This window comes from Nanorana parkeri, unplaced genomic scaffold (assembly GCF_000935625.1).
Source record: "Nanorana parkeri isolate BGI_ZX_2015 unplaced genomic scaffold, ASM93562v1 scaffold244, whole genome shotgun sequence".
In the NCBI taxonomy this organism is placed as follows: Eukaryota; Metazoa; Chordata; class Amphibia; order Anura; family Dicroglossidae; genus Nanorana; species Nanorana parkeri.
Window position 1 is genome coordinate 1,455,698 of NW_017306512.1, and position 15,181 is coordinate 1,470,878.

At 42.8% G+C, this 15,181-nt stretch overlaps 1 protein-coding gene across 1 annotated transcript in view; it reads right to left on the bottom strand.

Annotated features, from left to right (window-relative positions):
* The window catches only part of CEP162 (centrosomal protein 162), a 96,982-nt gene that overhangs the window by 21,305 nt on the left and 60,496 nt on the right, over positions 1–15,181 (bottom strand). Inside the window, exons 16-21 of the mRNA XM_018556627.1 lie at positions 14,248–14,360; positions 10,571–10,676; positions 9,627–9,753; positions 4,665–4,828; positions 4,469–4,573; positions 232–453 (exon numbers count right to left, since the gene is read on the bottom strand). Of these exons, the coding sequence (XP_018412129.1) occupies positions 232–453; positions 4,469–4,573; positions 4,665–4,828; positions 9,627–9,753; positions 10,571–10,676; positions 14,248–14,360 (837 nt within the window). The remainder of the gene's footprint in view (positions 1–231; positions 454–4,468; positions 4,574–4,664; positions 4,829–9,626; positions 9,754–10,570; positions 10,677–14,247; positions 14,361–15,181) is intronic.

Consider the following 15,181-nt stretch of genomic DNA (forward strand, 5'->3'; position numbering starts at 1 on the left):
TGTTATTGTCATCAACTACTTTTCATGGTCTGTTTCATTAGTGGAAAATTATGTCTCACAATTTATGAACTATTTACTAAAGTAAATGCAATTACAAAGCTACATTACGTTTGTCTAGCCAACCACTAGAGCTTTTTCATCAAGTGTCGCTCTCCCATGACCTCCAACCCTTAAGCTGCATAGACATGTGTCTAAAAGCTTTAAAATGTGAAAAAGTTTGCAAAAGGTTACCTTGACTTTTTGAAATTGCTGCTCCATGCTACGCAGACTCTTCTTTGCTTCTTCATCCTTGCTCTCAAGATCGGATTCTAATTTTTGTATTCGTCTTTCTAAAAAGGAGACAGTGCTACTTTTGGCTGAGCTGTCTGTCTCAGAAGCTGCGGCTGCTGCATACATGATTGCTGGTATGGAGTTAGGGTGTCTTCTCTTTATAATTCCTTCCATTTCTTTCACCTATTTGTAATTATTTTCATGTTCAAATAATTATATTGGTGAAAGAAGTTCAAGACTCACAAAATATAGCAATTTAAAAATCATAAAATAATGTTATTAAAAAAAGAAATGTAAAAATGCAAAATATACACTTCCTGAATATAGCCTTCATAACTAAAAACAAACAAATACACGTTTTGGATTTTGTTCATATACAAGTGAAAGGACTTAAAGGATGGTAAGGGCCTCAACCAGGGATGGACTGGGAAATCTTGGCCTGGGCGGCAAGCACAACCAGCTTTCCTTTTTCACTTTAGGGACACTTATCTTGTACCACAGCAGATTGGTGGCCATGGTGAATACGATGTGGTTTCAAAGGAACCTATAAACAATTTATATTGTGTGTTAAGGTGTTATGCGTTAGGGCAGCCCATTCATGTTGAGCAGGTTGTTAGTGCACACTAAACACAGAAAAACATTGAACTGGCCTATTTTTCCAATGCAGAGCACCACAATGCAGAATGTGCATTGTGGTACTCTGCAGCGTGGGTGACCACCACTGTAATAGTTCTCTGGGGTGCCATTAAATATGCACTTAATAAAGCTTGCTACTAAAATCAAAATTGTGGTTTTCAAAAATGTGGTCTAATCATAGCAAGGCAAAGAATATGAAAAATGGAAAATTAGTGGGAACATTATGTGATATCAAGGGGGACAGACTGCTTGAAGACAGGTTTCAAAAGCTGGCTGGTAAAGAATCACCTCCACCTTTTCCCTAGCTGTGTGTCACTACCAAATCAGGCAGCAGATCACATTTTAATGTGAGAGGGGCCATGTACAACCATACAGAGCCCCAATTTCTGCTTTCCTGGAACAAGTGCTGAGTTTACTGGGTCAGCATAGGCATATTGCGTAAATCCTGCATGGGCACAAGGTATTGGCTGTGGGCTGAGAGGACAAGGCAGGCACAGAAAGCCCAGGTAGGATGACAGGAGTACAGTACCCTTTGGCCCAGCCCTATATAAATAGTAATGTATTAAAATGCCTTAGCCAATCCCCCAGACCTCTGTCAGAGCATGATTTGACAGCAATGTACTCACTGGGCGATGTAACTTGTAAACGCTGTCAGAGGAGTCTTACACTACTTACTTTCTCTATGTGCCTATGTACCGCAGCTCTGACAGATGACAGGACATGGAAAATAAAGTATGTAGTGAAAGACTCCACCGCTGAATTTGTGTTTACAAGACAAGGGTCAGCAAGTAAGCCGCGACAAGCGAGTCCTGCTCTGACAGAAGTATTGGATGGTGTAGCCCTATTACACTGCAGAAAATGGTATTTAGCAAAGCAGGGCCCCATGAATTATTTTTTCCACTTGTAAGAATCATCGTACGTTGTCAATGTTTCTGCAATTTACAGCAGCGACACTAATATTCGTCCAGGTTAAATGGAAAGGCAAAATTTAAACAAGGCATGCTGGCAGTCTGAGACAAATATGCTGGTAGAGATTAAAATATAGTAGGCAGTCTACATATATCATCTTTTCAGACACTGCATTCGGTAAAAGTTAAGTTTCACTTTGCTACACTCATGATATAGGTGATAACATTTTCTTAAGTTATTCTGTTATCACAGAATGTCACAATGTCAAAGGGGGTTATTCTTTAAAGAGCCGAAGGATCGAGCCGTAGCTTCGGCTGATCCTTCGGCTCGCTTCGATCCGAAGGGCTGCTGTACGGGCTATTGACAATAGCCTGTATAGCAGCCGAGGGCTGCCGAGCCAAGGCATATGCTTTAGCTCGACTGAGCCGAAGTTACAGCCGAAGCATGCAGAAAGGTCGGCCGAAGCACCACCAATCTCCACGCAAATGACAGCTGGGCAGAGAAAGTCGTGGGCTCCGCCCAGTTGTCATTCATTGGCCGGGACCTGCTAGAAGACTCTGGCTGGTACCAGTCAATAGGAAACAGTTGGGTAGAGCTAGCTGTCACCGTTAGCTCCGCACAATTGTTTTTCTTTCGGCGGCATCTGTCCGATGCTTCATTATGCGGTGGGAATCCGTCACATGCAGTCCGGGTTGGCGTGCGGGTTTTTTTTTTTTTAATTCGTTCTTCAAAATATTTATTTTTTAATGTTCCTATTTTTTTTAAATTTTTTAAAATAATGAAAAAAAAGTAGAAAAAAATATTTTCACTTATTTTCTATTCTGCTTGGTACCTCGGAGGTACCAAGCAGAATAGCCAAGCCGAATGCCGCTTGCTATTCACTCACTGCCATTCAGCCCCTATGAGAATAGGGGTGAACTGCAGAGAGGGACCTCCGTTCGGCTGACCGATGTACGGCTGATTTTAACCGATGTACGGCTTAAATCAGCCGTAGTGAGACGGAGTGAATAGCCGAACATTGTTCGGCTTTGTTCACTTCGGCTTGGTTATTCACTCGGCTGCCGTCGGCAGCTAAGTGAATAACCCCCACAGTATCTCAATAGCGTAGTGTCTTGATAGCATTCACAGCTGATTGAAGTTCTTTGCTATAATTGCTTCTCAGAGATTCAATAACTGACTTTAAGCATTTCAAATGATACCATTACGTATAGTCTTATGCCTGTGGCAGGTCATTGGTCTTCTGCCACAAATCTAACCTGAGCAATCTTCTTATAATTAAAACCTGTAATTCACTTAAAGAAGAAGTCTCTCCTTGTATTTTTTTTTATAGCTCAGTCACTTAACTCCCACAGTGTATGTCGCTTTTCCCATGCTTCTGTGTGCAGGAGAAACTAAGATACAGACTTTGACACTACTCTTCATTCCCAACCACGAACTGCAAAGGAGAGAGTCTCTTGATTGACAGCTTCTATCTTACTGTCCCTGCACTTTCCAGACACAGGTGAGGTCCCAAGAATGCAGAAGGAGGGGGCACACTCTCACAGAATCAGCGCAGGCACTAGAACTGGAAGGGGAGCCTTGTTTTGTGTCTGGAAAGTACAGAGACAGTAAGATGAGAGCTGTCAAATCAAGAGTCCATCTCTTTGCAGAGTATGGTCAGAAATGAAGGGAAGTGAGCTGTCAAAGTCTAGTTTTTACTGCACACAGAAGCAAAGAATAAAAATCAATATACATGGTGGGAGTTAGATGACTAAGCTGTGGAAAATAATACAAGTGACTGCTTTAAAGTGTATGTTACCAAAACAATTTGTACCACAAGTATGTGACTGTTTAGTTATGCTGTTGTGGGTAATGCAGACTGTTCTTTACTGAGACCGTTATTTCTGACTACGCCAAGCAAGGAAATAAGATCCATGCTGGCGTGATCAGTTTGCGCCTCTTTCTTTCTACAAGGAGATACAGGGCACCGTGGTGACGCATGACTTGTCTGTATTCCCTCTGGCGAGTTTGGCTGCCATGCCCCCCTCCCAGTACTTCTGAGTTGATTGAGAGCGGCTCCCAGCAGGTGCCTCACTATTAACACGCAGCTGCTGGATCGTGATTCCACACAAACAGGGAACACTTCCAACAATGGGTGGGCAGGATGGCCTCACGCATAGCAGGAACGCAATGCACAGGCATCAAACGCTTGGCAAAGGAGGCTATTCGATCACGTGACCACTAAAGAAAAAAGGTACAAAACAATGTGCTTTTGCTGTATCGCTTTCAAATATTCATTGATCTTGGTTAGGCAAGAGTAGGCAGAATACAGTTGATAATTGTATTTCTGAGAAGTGCCAAAGGAGATAATAGAAGAAGCTTCAGGTATAAAAACTTTAATCAATTGTTTGTAGAATATACAGAATGCTAATATGCTTCAAAAGGTCAGAGTATGGCTTTCACACAGCAGTGAATGAGGCAGCGGTGTGCATGCACAATAAGAGGCAGCCATTTTCAGGAGAAAGGCTTTGCGTCTTGGAGCAGGGCCGCACAGTAAAGATCGCTGATTTGATTCTGAAGGTAAAAGTATAAACACCAGGTGGGGGCCAAAAAAAATAATAATTCAGAAACAGTAAAGCTGCATAAAAAAAAAAAAGGACTATTCTAGTCTCACCTGTCGCTCAAGATCTTGAATGCGTTTTGCATCAGCAGATCTGTCCTTTAGTCGTTGCTGCTGCTGCACAGACTGATTTCCAGCATTCTGCGTTAGCTTTTCAACCTTGGAAGGAGAAACACAATTAAGATTGTCACTTTCACATTTACTAACATTTTGGGTGCAAATACAGTAGATCTGAAGTCATATGACATACCTGAGACTTTAGCTTTTCTATTTGTTCATAAGCATCTCTAAGCCTTGCAGCATCTTTATCCAACATTTCTTGGTTCTCTGCAAACCACTGGAGTCTTTTATTCAGTCGGCTGATTTCCTGCTTATAACTTTCCTCCATCATCTTTATTGCATAAGATTTTTCATCTAGAAAAAAAGGCAAGATATTTGGACTGCTTGAAACAACAAAGTAAATCCTGAAAGCAGGTTTGTTCTATGACGGTCCACTACTGGTAAGCTTACAGTTGCAGATCTAAATACAAATCAAAATGCATGTGAACCCTAGTAATAAACTCTTATTTTACTGCTTTTTAGTCTGTTAAATGTACTATTGTTTGATAACTGCAAAAAAGAAAGAAAGAAAAACCTGTAGAAAAAACAAAACAAACTGTGGATCCTGCCAGAAATCTTGTGAGTTGACTGTTCACAGCAGTAATTGTGCCAAATTCATATACCTGTTTCCAGGTACATTAATCTGTGGTGAGCACAGACATTTATTGTTCTGTACTTGTAGCATGTTTTTTTTAATTTGTATTTTGCCTTGACATACACTTTAAGATAACAAAGCATTTACTGTCGTTTATCTATGGAATGCTGTAAAAGAACTGGATTATGTTCCAGGACAAGAAAATCTGCATCAAAACAGTAAATCACCTTGACAAGGTAGGTCTAGTGCTTTCACCAACACTTCCAAACAAAGGACACATGTGGGTCTCTGCTCTCTGTTAATAACAGCATAAATGAAGACATAATGAATCCATATTTTCTTGTACTTAAGTTGTTTTCTCACTGAACCACCTGAACTGTAACCACAGAAGGTACCACACATCCATGTGTGGCACCCCCTTACCCCCTGAAGGTGGATGAAGACCCCTAGATACTCAATACCCATAGATACAGCACTCAAGCCTATATAGCAGCTTTTAGGCAGCATGCATACTCTCTGGATGAACCACCAGAACTTCCTGCAATGTCCCCAGCTCTTCTGGACACTCTTCAGCAGTGAAGTATTCATCCCTAGTGCTTCAATCTAAGTAGCTACTTGCCTGCCCCTTCTTATTTGATGCTGAAGGTAAAACTATAAAATACCAGGTGGGGCCCAACAAAACAAAAAAAAATCAGAAACATTTGCAGGAAGGTTCCAGGCCACAGGCTTGGGGTCCCTCTTCAGCAACAACCTCCCCCAAGCAGCAAGCCTGGGGGCAAGAGCCTTTCCTCAGAACATCCTTCACAGGCAGAAATCCTGGGAGAAAAAAGCCAGATCTCCAAGGTCACCCCAAACATTTATATCCTTCCCCAACATGTAAAAAAATCTCCTCGTGGTTGGCCAGGGAGGCATAAAGATGTATAACTTAGTATTATTGTATTCCCTCTAACTACTGCCAGGGGCAGCAGGCAGAAGTAAATAAGCTTAGGGAAAACCTAAAGAAAGCAGAACTATCAGTTAGAGATCAGGCTGACTACAGCCTAGCAGAAATGCTAAATTTAGACTAGGGACACCACTGCTTGGGGCAGGTTACCTACACACACCCTCTGTGAAGTAGACTTTGCTCCCGAAGTCTGAAAAAACTAAAAATGCTCTCATTCTCTAGAGTCCAGTACCGTGATTAAGGCTGGAGAGTAAAATGGCTTGGCCAGCTGATTTGAAAAATGTTCGAGGGCTTGGCAGCGAAAGGGTTAAAGGGAAAACTAACAGTAAAGATATAAAGGCACAATGAGGTTGATTACACCTCACACAAAATAAAGAACAGATGTCAGTAGACCCAAACACCCAAACAGTGACAGGTACTCTTAAGTAAAAGATGGACACCGGCACTCCAAAGCAAATCCAGTATGTCTATTTATTCACGTACTTGTTGCAAATGCAAAACACAAGATACAACGTTTCGGGGTCTCACAGGATCCCCTTCATCAGGCAAACAAGTGATGAAAAGGTACTCTTTAAAGGTGCACAAATTTCACATCACATCACTTCCTACCATTAGCCAATAAGATAGCTTAGAGACACATAACAAGTGAACAAGTGGTTCTCTCAGATGTAGATACCACAACAGCACACACAGTCCCCATATTGCCAAGATAAAAATCTCAGTATTTGTGAAGGTTTGCTTTGGGTAACATGAGAAGAAAATTTCACAGCCCATGCTAGGCATCAATAAAATGGGTCATTCTTTTACCTCCCCAAGGAAGATGAGGACCGCAACATATGCTTTGTGGCAAACTTTCCTTGTGATTTACAAAACCTAGGCTTTGGCCTCATTTTTGCCTCCAGGTCTGCTCCTTTGGGAGGTGGTTGCTAGAGACTTTTCACAGAGCACCTTTTCAAGGCAGCAAGCCTGGGGGGGAAAGACCCAGCTCTCCAAGCCAAGCCCCCTAAATATTTATATCCTTTTTCCAGCAAGCTCCATTGGCAATAAACCTCCTAATGGTTGGCCAGGGACAAAAATAACCTTTGTATATGGAAAGGCTTTTTCACATTAAGAGCTTTGAAAATGTGGAATAGGCTTCATCAGGAACTCATTCTAGCCATCTCAGTTCATTGTTTAAAAAACAATAAATCTGGATGCATTCCTAATATTCTAGCATATAAGGGGATGTTTTCATTTTATATGAAATGTCTTAGCTGACTTATTTCTTAAAGGAACCCATACTAGTGACCCTGGGTTAATCCTGTGCAGGTGAAGCAATGGTTAGGCATTCTCTCACCTTATCAACAAGTACCAAAATGGGGTCAAATAGTCATTGGGGCAGGGGCACAGTAGTCAAATCTGCCTGAGGGGAAACTACTGAAAAAGGTACGCACCTCTATTTCCACACCCTCCTCCTCATCTTCCGGCAATAAGGTGGTAGCCATGACCATGTCTGAAACCAATTAGGAAGGAGGAGGACTACACTTGTGTCCTCATCCCTCAAACATAGCAGGTGTCTTCCCCAACAAAAAGCATTTATTGCAAATTCTCCCTTACTAGGGCAAGAAGAAGTAGGTAGGATAGCCCTGTGGGGTAATAAGACTCATTAGCAGAGGGCAGCAAGCTAAACGGTGGGTGAACACACATACCAGCTATAGCAGAGTTTCTGGGGGAAACCATAGGTAACCCCTCATGGTCATTACCAGTAGTATTGCTGGCTATTCCTTCTGGCACCAAATCGTTAGACAGGATCCCCCTTCTCTGGTCTCTGTTGTCCCTGATAATGCAGATGCTAAAACTGCTGTGGATGCTGTGGATACAAGGTAGGCATGCTCTCTTCAAAGATGGCCACCACTGCTCCCGATTCCCCTGATGCTGTAGGGGGAAGCACCAAGATGGCCTCCGTACTAGCTTTCATGCATTATCAGGGCATCCTGGTGTATCAAGAAGACAGTCAGTGGCTGATTTTTTTTTTTTTTAAAGGGCCAGCGACCAAGGAGACCAGGGGTACCTAGAGGGGAGACAGGGTTATAGACTCAACCAATAGTAGTGTCAGACAGTCCTGTGGGGTCCAGGTACGATTCCTGAAGTTATTGCCGTTTGCACCGAGCCGCAAGCTGTGAGGTTGCAGCTGTGGCTATACGCAGCCATAAGAAGACACTTGATTAAAGAATCACAGGAAAAAAAAAAAAGATAACTAAAAACTACACGTGTCTCCCTCAGTAGAGAGGAGACATCCATCACCCATGGACACTAAAAAAAAAAAGGAAGGGGTTTTATGAGTGTCCTCGCAGCTCTGGCCAGTGCAACCTAAGCACAAAACAGTTCAGCAAACTTAGGAAACATTAATGGTAAACCAGGAAGTAGCAGAGTGATTACCTTAACTAGCAGAGATGTGTGTGTATCACAGGAATAGTTGGCTAATATGAATGGCAATTTAACCTTAAAATTTCACGCCATGGCAAAAGGAAGCATAACGAAAAGATACAAGGTGGTCATCCTGCATCAACAAGGTCTTTCTCAAGCAGACATTTTGCAGCAGACAGGTGTTTCCAGATTCAAGCTCCTCTGCACTACCTCAAACAAGCAAACCGTGGTTAGCAAATAAAACTGAGTGCAGAGGCAAGACATACATAAAGTTTATTATCCTTCAAAACAGAAAGATGCTCAGCACATCAGCCCAGGATTAGTGGAAACTACGGGGACCCAAATTCACCCATCTACAGTCCAGTGAATTTTGATCAAAAGTGGTTTTCTGGAGTTGTGGTCTACCAAGCATTTGCTCCAAAGCCAAATGACTAGTCTATGCACAACACAAAACAGCATGTGCCCTGGACCAAAGCTAAGAGAAGGGTATTTACTAGAGACATGCTGTAAATCTGTCACACCATACATTTCCATGCCACCAATCTGCATTTTACTTCAACATTAACAGAGTGATGCCAGGAATTTTGCATAACTTTATTGCGTTCATTTATCTATATATACACACACACACACACACACACTTAGACTTGGTGGTTCTTATTTATTAAAGTATCAAAAGGAAGAAAAAGCTAATTCCAAGCTGTTGATTCAAAGGAGAACTGTAAAAGATATCCAGAGAATAAAACTTTTAAAATCGGTTTGCTCTTAGGCTGGGCTCACACCTAGGCGTATTGAATGTGCGCATTTGTTGCGCGTCTCGCGACGCGCGTTTTTACCGCGATTCGCGGTAAAAAAAAAACGTGCGACAAACGCCCGTTTCCAAGGGCTACTTGGCTGTATCCCAATGGAAACGCGAGACCAAAACGCCCCAAAGAAGTACATGTACTTCTTTGGGCGTAGGCCGTTTTGTATCGCGTTCGGACGGGCGGAAATACGGCAAGGTGTGAACCAGACCCATTGAATACAATGGGATTTAGATGTTTGAGCATTTTGTAGAGCGTTCGTCGAGCGTTGAACGCGCTACAAAACGTTCAGGTGTGAACCAGGCCTTAGACTGGAAAATAAGGCACACTACACTTAACGGAAATAGGATAAAGTGGATGCTGTACCTGAGGTGCTGGAGACCTGGGTTTTCAGAAAATCACGTTCTTTCTTCAACTGCACCAGATCTACTTCCACAGCCTGTTTCTCCTGTTTACACCTGGCTATATCATCAAGCAAGCTGGTCTCTCTTTTCTTTGTAAGAGAATAAAACAAAATAAAAAAATAAAAAATTATTATGGACCAATGTATTTAACAATCCTTTTATTTGCATTTTCAGTGATAATAAAGTGATATGCTTTCATAGCCCAACTCCAGACAAAACCTATCAGTTTTTTTTTATTGCTGTCAATGTCCCTTTTGTGAAGATTCTCCTTCACTTCATGTCAGGACAGGAAGACACAGACAAATAAAAAAAAAAATTGTAGCATAGTTAGGAAGGGTTTGACCAATGTATTTACTGTCATCTGTGACTTTGTATCCTAGAGACAGCCCCTCTTTCCATTTATTGTCCTGGTATCCCAGGAAAATAGCAAAAATCTCCTTAAAGGAGAACTATGGGGTTAAGTCTTTTCCCCATAGTTCTCCTTAACTATGGGGAAAATCCCATTTATTTCTTACATGAAATGCAGCTTAAAAGGTTTAACAGAAAATCATACTTCATGACATTACTACTTTATTCTAAGCACATTAGCTTCCAAGAACCACTTAATATATTTTTATGACAGCGTACGGCATTAGGAAAATAGGAACAAGCAAATGTGAGTGCAGAAAGTTGCAATCTGCTCCCTTTCAAAACAAATTATGGTAGGTTACAAATGAACTGACGGCAAGAGGACAGTAAACAGTGTTTCACATATTACAGATAACAAGAGCTTGGGAATGAAAATTAATGGCAAGTAGCAGTTGACATTCTAGGTTGCATCTCTTATATCATGGTATTTTTTGTCTATTATTAGTTTGATAGAGAAAAATGAAATGGAGTACAAATTGTTGTCATGGTTCTATTTACCCGAAGGGTGCGCAGCTCAGCAATCAGCTCTGTAAATCCCTGGTTATTGGATTCATTTCCAGAGGGTGCATATTGATTACTTTTTGCATTGCCATTTAATTTTTCTCTGGAATAGAAAAAAGACAAACATTGTTTTTAAAACCAAACTGCAAAACAAATGACATAACTGGCTATAATATAAATGTAGATGTTTTAACGGTAATTTTGCCATTCACTTTATACACAGTAAATGTATCTGCGAAACACAAGATGCAAAGAGCAGCAACACGCCAAGACACAATTCAGGATACTGTATTTTACAGGTTCATGTGTGGACACCTGTGCTTTCTCTGCACCTTTGTTCTGTTTGTTGTGAATCCTATACACTGTAAGATGCTGCTGTATATAACGAGAAAAACAAATATACAGGATAAAGTATACAGTTACTTATAAGACTTTTACAGTAACGAAATTAGAGTCGACACTGAACATTCTTCCAAGTTGTCCTGTGTATTTCTACCAGCATTCCTGTGTATATATTGGAAATGTATGGTCTCACCCTCATCAAAATGGGTCTATTTTGGATGCAAGCACCAGTTCTGTATAACTTACATACTGTGGTTAGTTATGTGGGCTTGAACTAATGCAGACAGCATCACAACCTTTAGTGGGGCAGAGCCCTGCTTTTATCTGCTTATAACCCTCAATTGCTACATCCAGCATTTTGTTTGGAGTACAATCTGCCTGATTGCTAGTTTTGCAACAGTAATCTTGTCTGGTCAAATATTTCCTGCATTAAAGTGTATTTTCACTTTTGCAGTCTGATTGGGATAACACCTACTTCATATTTGTTACATGTTCTCATTCACATTGCATAACTTAAAAATAGGAGGGGATGGGGAGATAATGTTTACCCTTATAAAAACACACTCATTAACTGAGCTGGCAGATCTCATTATCATTTGTAAACTAGATTTACACACTGTCCGTCTTATCCACCTGCTGTCCGAAGCAAATGCTTTATATGTGCACACACATGATAACATAGAAAACAGCTTCAGATACCCAAACAATTATATATTTTCCTTTCTATGGAGAAAGAGGTCTTTCAGACCCCTGATGTCACTTAGGGACCACAAAGAAGCTGATGAAGCAGACATCTGCTTCGCCAGCTTCTTCTCCTGGCTCTAAGAGCCAGAGAATGTACACCGTGACACTGGAAGTGATGTAATACACATCACTTCCAGGTCCAGTGATAGGAGAGGCCAGCGGCTACAAGCTTGCTGATCTTCCTCTGATCTGTCAGGGGAGACCAGCTGTGTCGGTGCCAGGTCCGCACAGGCAGGATAGGGGAGCCCGGGGTAGGCGGTGGTGAACGTGTTCCACCGCACCGTACAAGCGATCCAGGAGCTATATAGGCACCAGATCGCTTGCATCTGAACAACAATTGCCTGCTGTTCAAAACGATATCAGCAGGCAATTAGGGCTAGGGTTCTGTGTTGTATGTTAATGAGAGGATCAGGCAGACGCAGTCCTCTAAGCAGGCGCTGTAGAGGGCAGCCCGCTGGGGCCTTCCGAGGACCCCCTTGAGGACCGAGCGGCCGCCGATCGCAGAGCCGCATCGGATGCAAGCCGGCCGGGTGCAGGTGGCGGAGATTCGGCAGAGGGAGCCACTGCAGCTGCGGCCACAGCAGGCCCCCCCACAACCAGGGTCCATGGAGCCCCCACTGACCACCAGGCCAAGGTAAGGTGACACAATTTTTAAAATGTTATCCCCGGGAACATAAAATAAACCTTTTTTAAATTTTTTTTTATATTCACCTGATTCTTGCATCCACCAAAAGTGCGGTCTCCCGTCTCCCAAACAGTTAGAAGCTGCATACAGCATGTGCTGGTTACTACTTAAACCGGCGCACTATGTGCAGCTTCTGAGAAGATGCGCTATTAGCGTAGCAGGATGCGCAGCCGGCAAAATGCGCAGCCGGCTTACTCGCTGTGCTAATAGCGCATCTTCTCAGAAGCTGCACACAGCGCGCCGGTTTAAGTAGTAACCAGCACAAGCTGTATGCAGCTTCTAACATCGTGGGAGACGGGAGGCTGCGCTTGTCGGTGGATCCAGGGATCAGGTGAGTATTAAAAAAAAATTATTGGTTTATTTTATGTTCCTAGGGACATAATTTGTCAGGGGATGGTCTCCTCAATCCGGATACTGTCCCCAGAAATCAGGGATGAATGTAGGGCTGCAACAACTAATCGACTAAGTCGATTATAATTGATGATTGAAAAAGTTGTCAACATTTTCAATCATCGATTAATCAGCTTTCGATTAGTTGTCCCTGTTCACGGCTTCACACACGCCGCGTGCCGCACCTCCTCCCCGCCTCACGCTTGCCACTGCCTGACCTGCCCACGCTCCACACGCCGCACCTCCTCCCCGCCTCACGCTTGCCGCTGCCAGACCCGCCCGCATGCACACTCCAGACACCACACCTCCTCCCCCGCCTCACGCGGCAACATCCACAATCGGCGCGGGGAGAAGAAGAAGTAAGGAGGAGCAGGTGTGAGGGGATGACAGCCGCCGACAGACAGGCCTGATCTCAGAAGCAAGTTGCTGGAAGACTGCTCAGGTAAGCCTGCACTCCCCACATGGTGCTCTATAATGTATTGCTGGGATAGTGGGATTTGTATTCCTCTATAGCTGATGGTACATTGTGCTGTATATTATACCATCAGCTAAATTGGACTACAAATCCCAGCAATCCCGGGACTGCTGTATGTATAATGTATTGTTGGGATTTGGTGTATTCCTATATAGCTGGTGGTATTCTGCATTGCACTGTATAGGGGACTACAAATCCCAGCAATAATACATTATATAGCACAATGCAGAATACCACCAGCTATAATGTACTTTTGCTGGGATTTATTAGTCCTCTATAGCTGATGCTGTTCTGCATTGCTGTATAATGGTATTGCTGGGAATTGTAGTTCTCTATAGCTGTTGGTAGTCATTATTGCTTGGATTTATAGTCCGCTATGGCTGATGGTATTCTGCATTGTTGTGTAATGTATTGCTTGGAATTGTAGTTCTCTATAGCCAATGCCATTCTGCAATGCTGTACAATGTATTTCTGAGTTAGTGGCAGAAGTACCAGGGTCGCAGCAGCCATGCACACGCACAGCCCTGACGAGGCATCCCTCCACTATCCGTGTGCTTTACATTTCCTAAACCGATAAATACATTCACACTACTGTTACATGGATGGCAAAAGTGGCAGACAGGGGCGGGGAGAAGGCGGAGGAAGAGGGAGAGCAGGAGGGAGGCCAAGTTGCTGCACCATGGGCCTCTGGGTTGTACTTGAACCTGGGCTAAAAGTTGCCAGTCAGCCCCTGTTCTATATTGTGGAGCTTATCAGTATTACCTCCATGACTCTTCCGCAGTGAAAATGTGGTTGTGTTTCAGACCTCTCCTTTCTCAGGCCAGTGTGCCTTGCTGTGGCTGATGGCACCAACAGGGATAGCTTGTTGCAGCTATCCCCAGGAAATATTAGGAACTACTCCCACTGTTTGGAAAATCATCGTGGGTCCTGCAAAAAAGTTCATGACTTCAAAAGCAATCAGCTGCAGGTAACTATGTCCTCCCGTGTTTTACTAGTTTTCAATTATTAACTTTTATTGGAATAACAAGAAACTTATACCTTAAGGAAATTAGATTTGCCTTGAGTGCCTGATTTTCCTTAAACATATGGCCCTCATTTTCCTTGTTTTTAAGTTGGAGTTCCTTGACTTGTTGATACAGCCTTTCATTTTCCTGAAAACATGCAGAGAAATACAAAATATGTTCAAGTTAGGAAAACATTTTTGCATTCTTATCATCAAATAATGTTTTCTATATGTGCAATCCAACTCCCACTCATGAGCTAGAGCTACTGTGTGTGGTCCAAACGATAAGCTAATCAAAATGATCTAATAGATTAAAACATGACTTCTAATGATAGCAGGGTGTACACTATATGGAACAAAAGGCCCAAAAGAAAGGGTGGTTGAAGGGTTTTCTTGCTGCCAATACTAACTCACTCATCTTTCCATTTAAACAGAAAAGTAAATCATCTGTTCTTGCTTATATTGGTTGGTGCTGGGTTAGTGGCAGTGCTCAGTGATCACATTAAGATAAGCAAATTTTGAAGGTTATTATGTAGGGCTGTGGAAATTAAAGATTCATTTCTCGATTAATCGTTAAACTTTTTGATCAATTACAATTATTTTGATCGCTAATGAAAACACTCACCTCTCTGCCGGCTTCCGGGAGTCCCGTCGGCGATCCGGTGACGTCACCGGACTCCTCCCCCTTCCCCAAGTGGCTCCGTCGGCTAACGAAGGGAAGGGGGGAGGAGTCCAGTGACGTTGATATCCGTGACATCATCGGACTCCTCCCCCCCTCACTAGCCGATGGAGCCACTTGGGCCGGTAAGTTTGCCCAAGAAACTTTCTGCATGAGCGCCAGCCAAGGCATTGGCCTATACACATACAGCACAGCAATGAAGTAATAAAATGAACTAGGATCACACTAATCCAGCACGTTATTATTCTGAGTTGCCCCACTCAAGCGGCGGCCATATCGAGTGGGCACAC